Here is a 5,000-nt window from a genome sequence, read left to right as displayed (position 1 = left end):
GAAAATAAAGTGAAATGTTTATACGACAAATGATGTGTATAAAATTAGATAGAGAAATAATACGTATTCAACAAGTAAAGAATATGAAATAAGATCAATAAAATAGAGATTAATAAATAAATACAATATCGATCAACATATGCAGTGAATTAATATAGATAAATAGTAGCAAGACAATTTTAAAAATGCATAATTACACATAACGAATAAACCAAGGAAATAAACATAACTAAACTAACAGACAAATAATTCTATATAAAAAAAACATAATAAATAAAATAAAAATGATAACAATCACTCGAACTCAAAACACACAAAAAAGTAAACGATAATTCTACGTCAAAACATACAAACAAAAAAAATCAAAAAGTAAATAAAAAATAACAATCACACATAAACTCAAAACACAAACAAACAAAAATAAAAAAATAAAAAAAATCACAACAATCACACAAACCTCACCCCCCCCAAAAATAATAATAATAAATAAACAAACAAACAAACAAACAAATAAATAAATAAACAAATAAATAAATAAATAAATAAACAAACAAACAAATAAATAAACAAACAAACAAATAAATAAATAAATAACAATAACAACAAATCTATTTTTCTTCAACCCTCACCTTCCCATCCACGGAGGTGTTACTCTCGAACATGTTGAGGAACTTGGTGAGCAGCTCCTCCTCGGTGGCCTCCTTCTTGAGGACCTTCGGGTGGTTCTTGGCCGAGTAGACGCCCTTGAGGTCCGCCAGAGTGACCACGCCGTCGCCCGTCTTGTCCAGGTGCTTGAAGACGGCCTCCACCGCTTCCTTGCGGGGGGCGGTCATGCTTGGCTGCAGGGGGAGGAGAAGGGGGGGGAGGTTAAAATGGTTGGGGGAGGAAAAGGTTGAAGTGGTTGGAGGAGGAGGAGGAGAAGGAGGTTGAGGTTAAAATGGTTGGAGGTGGAGGAGGTTGAAGTGGAGGAATGAGGAGGAGGAAGGAGAGGGAGGAGGATTGGAAGTGGTTCAAGGAGGAGGAGGAGGTTGGAAGTATTGCTGAAGGAGGAGGAGGAGGAGGAGGGTGAAGTGGTTGGAAGGATGAGGTTGAAGTGGAGAAGGAGGTTGTTGAGGGATTAAAATGGTTGAAAGGAGGAGGTTCGAAGTGGTTGGAAGGAGGAGGAGGAGGTTGAGGTTGAGGTTGCAAAGTGGTTGGAGGAGGAGGTTGGAAGTGGTTGGAAAAGTGGAGGGAGGTTAAAGGCCGTTGAAGGAGGAGGGGAGGAGGTTGAAGTGGTTGGAGGAGGAGGGAGGAGGAGGAGGTTGTATTGTTGAGAGAGGATTAGGAGGTTGAAATATTGTTGAAGGAGGAGGGAGGAGGTTAAAGTATTGTTGAAGGAGGAGGAGGAGGGTGAAGTGGTTGGAGGAAGAGGATTGAGGATTGAGGTTGAAGGAGCACGAGAGCCATGAGGGAGAAGTGGTTGAGGGGATTGAAGGTTGAGGAGAAGAAGGGAGTGATATGGCTTGAAGGAGGAGAAGGAGGTTGAGGTTGAGGTTGAAGTTGGTTGAAGGAGGAGGAGGAGAAAGAGGGTGAAGTGGTTGGAGGAGGAGATTGAGGATTGAGGTTGAAGTGGCTGGAGTGGCTGAGGAGGAGAGGATTTTGAAGTATGGTTAGAAGGAGGAGAAGGAGCAGGAGGTTGAGGTTGAAGTGTGGTTGAAGGAGGAGGTTGAAGTGGTTGAGGAGAAGGTTGAAGTGGAGAAGGAGGAGGAGGAGGTTGAAAGGAGAAAGAGGAGGTTGAAGTGGAGAAGGAGGAGGAAGTTGAAAGGAGAAAGACGAGGTTGAAGTATGGTTGAAGGAGGAGGTTGGGCATGAAATATAGTTGAAAGGAGGAGGTTGAGGTTGAGGTTGTAAATATCGCCACAGGCCATAAAGGTCTTTCTCTCTCTCTAACACGATTATTGATCATTTGAGTGTGATTGTAGGCCTATCTAACATTTTTTTTCTATTTCTCGGTCTCTCTGACATGCTTATAGGTCATGAGGGTGTTAATAAAAAAATTGTAAATTTCTATTTCTTTCTTTCTCTTCATCTCTGTCTCTTTCTTTCTATCTATCTATCTATCTATCTATCTCTCTCTCTCTCTCTCATTCTCTCTCTTATTCTTCCTTTGTCTTTCTCACTCTTCCTCTCTACCTATTCTACTCCCCTCCACTTCCCTGCCTCCCACCCCTCTCCCCAACCCACCCCCTCCCCTCTCCCCCCACCCATCCTCTCTCCCCAACTCCACCCCATCCCCTCACCCCAATCCACCCATCCCCTCTCCCCAACCCTCCCTCAATCCCCTCTCCCCCACCCTCCCTCAATCCCCTCTTTCCCCAACCCACCCTCAGGGCATCCAGGAACTCCTCGTAGTTGATGCCCGACTGCCCGTCCTTCTCGAACGCGGCGAAGAGCTTGGTGACGTCGCCCTCGGAGAAGTCGAGGCCGAACTGCGCCACGCCCTTGCTGAGCTCGTCCTTCGAGAGGGTCCAGGAGTGGTCCTTGTCCAGGCGGCGGAACAGCCTGAAGGAGGTGGTTTGGAAATAAGTTGTTTGGAGTTTGGAGTTGTTAGTTGTTGATAAATGGTTGGTTGGTTATTGTCTGGTACTGTATGGTTGTTATCTATTCATTAATATTATCATTTTTGTTATTGTCATTAGCATCATTATTATTACCATTATCATTATTATCATTATCATTGTTGCTGTTTTGTTATTAGTAATATTATTATCATTATTAGTATCATTATCATTATTAGTATCATTATCATTATTATCATTATCATTACTATCAGTTATACTATTGTTTTCATTATTTTGATGATCATTATGATTATTACCATTACTATTATCATTACTATCATTATTATAATTACTATCATTATCCTTATTACTATCATTATTATTATCATTTTCATTATCATTATTATTTTTTCATCATCATCAATAATTCATTAAAGAGAGAATTAATCATTAGTCCATTAGGGTATTTATGAAGGTAAGTAATATTGTTAATATTAATGGTAACAATAATAATAATAATAATAATAATAATAATAATAATAATAATAATAATAATAATAATAATAATAATGATAATAATAATAATAATAATAATGACAGTAATGATAATGATGATAATAATAAAGATGATAGTAATGATAATGATCATAACAACAGAGATGATTGTAATGATAATGATAATAATAATAACAATAATAATGATAATAACAATAAGAACAACAACAACAATAATAACAAAACAATAATGATAACAATAATGATAATCCTTATTATCACTCATCATCATCATTAATGAGGATGATAACCATTGACCTGACCCCTAAATCGACCCCCATTAAGCAGGATCAGAAGGAAGAATCACTCGAATAAAAAGTTTAATTTTGACGATGAATAAAGAGAGTAATTTTGATGAATATTAATGACCTTTTGGGCCGATAAAGCGAAACCTCTCGCTATAGAGGACCAAATGCCGCTGTGTGGGAGTTACGATAATAATGAAGGATTGTTTGGAATAATGAAGCCCCTGGTTAATTGATATTGAAAACAAGCCAAAATATTATTAAGGGCTGACTAATTAGTGATTTATTTTTTCCTCTTTTTTTTTGGGGGGGGGAGGTTGTGGGTGATAGGGAGAGTGGTTGGGGGGTGGGGGGAGGGTATTGAAATGAATCATTACCAGTGTTGAAGTGATTTTTTTTATCTGCTTCGTTCCGTTGTTTCGAGTAACGAGTCAATCTTTGTTGTTGATGTTCGAATACTGTTTAATTAACAATTAGCTTAGTTGTATAGGTCATAAAAGAGATATAATACCGTGCGACAAGAATAAAATATAAATTATGGAGTACCTTTCACGTCACACACGAACATAATAAAAAGATTATGGAAGGTCTTATTATAAAAGAACGGTAAAAAAATGAGTTGATTATGAAGTATCTTTCTCGTTAAACACGATCATAAAAAAATAAACTAAAAACTGAATGTCATTTTATACAAGAACGGAAAAATGAGTTGATTATGAAGTATCTTTCTCGTTATACACCAACAGAAAAAAAAAACAAGTTGATTATGGAATATCACGTTACACAAGAACAGAAGAAGAAAAATATTGTGTAGCATCTCTCACGTTATTACCTAGCCAATGAACACTGTTATGTTGTGTTCTGCTGTGTTAAAGATATGAACTTTCTACGATATTTGGAGCAACTATATTAAAGCAGCAATTTAAAATGCCACGTTTCGAGCGGAGATTGAACTCATCATCAGGTAGGAAAATCGAGGACTTGAAATGTCACTGTTTAATATTTTTCCGTTAGTATCGTGTTTCACTTCAACTGTGTACTCGTGTTGTTGTTGTTCATGTTGTTGTTGATGATGATGCTGTTCATGTTGATGATGATGTTGTTGATGTTATTGTTTTTGATGATATTGATGTTGATGATGATGTCTGTTTGTTTATTGTAGATTGTAATTTTGTTTGTGAACTATTACAATATCATTAGAAAGAAAAATATGATTGAAAAGAGAATCTACATTGAATCATAAATACAATTTACGCTGAACTGACACGGAAATGTTAAAGCAGCAAAACAAAATAATTATTTTTTATCTTCAGCTTTTCAATCTTTTTTCATAAACAGTTTTTTCGTCGAATCTACCTTCAATAAAAAAAGTTTCCGAAAAAAAAAAATCAAAAGTACAAAACAAATACACACAGGGTTATACAAATGCACGAAATGTACAAAATCCTGAACACGTACATACATGAACACAACGAAAAGAAAAAAAAAACGAAAAGCACAGCAATGTATGAAGAAATACAGTAATAACACTCATTAATAATCAATATTCTGCGCTTACAGTCAGCCCACGCAACATCACGTGACCAGAGACTACCGGTATATAACGTTTTCTCTTCCTCGAATGTGTATGTTCTTTCTGTTATGTATTTCCCAGTATTTT

The 5,000-nt window shown here is 36.9% G+C and overlaps 1 protein-coding gene across 1 annotated transcript in view; it reads right to left on the bottom strand.

Moving 5' to 3' along the window:
* LOC138866921 (crustacean calcium-binding protein 23-like) overlaps positions 1–5,000 on the bottom strand; it is a 21,168-nt gene that overhangs the window by 1,541 nt on the left and 14,627 nt on the right. Inside the window, exons 3-4 of the mRNA XM_070141186.1 lie at positions 2,364–2,541; positions 630–839 (exon numbers count right to left, since the gene is read on the bottom strand). Of these exons, the coding sequence (XP_069997287.1) occupies positions 630–839; positions 2,364–2,541 (388 nt within the window). The remainder of the gene's footprint in view (positions 1–629; positions 840–2,363; positions 2,542–5,000) is intronic.

The sequence above is a fragment of the Penaeus vannamei genome, chromosome 27, assembly GCF_042767895.1.
Source record: "Penaeus vannamei isolate JL-2024 chromosome 27, ASM4276789v1, whole genome shotgun sequence".
Classification (NCBI taxonomy): Eukaryota; Metazoa; Arthropoda; class Malacostraca; order Decapoda; family Penaeidae; genus Penaeus; species Penaeus vannamei.
This window is presented reverse-complemented; position numbering and strand designations above follow the sequence as displayed.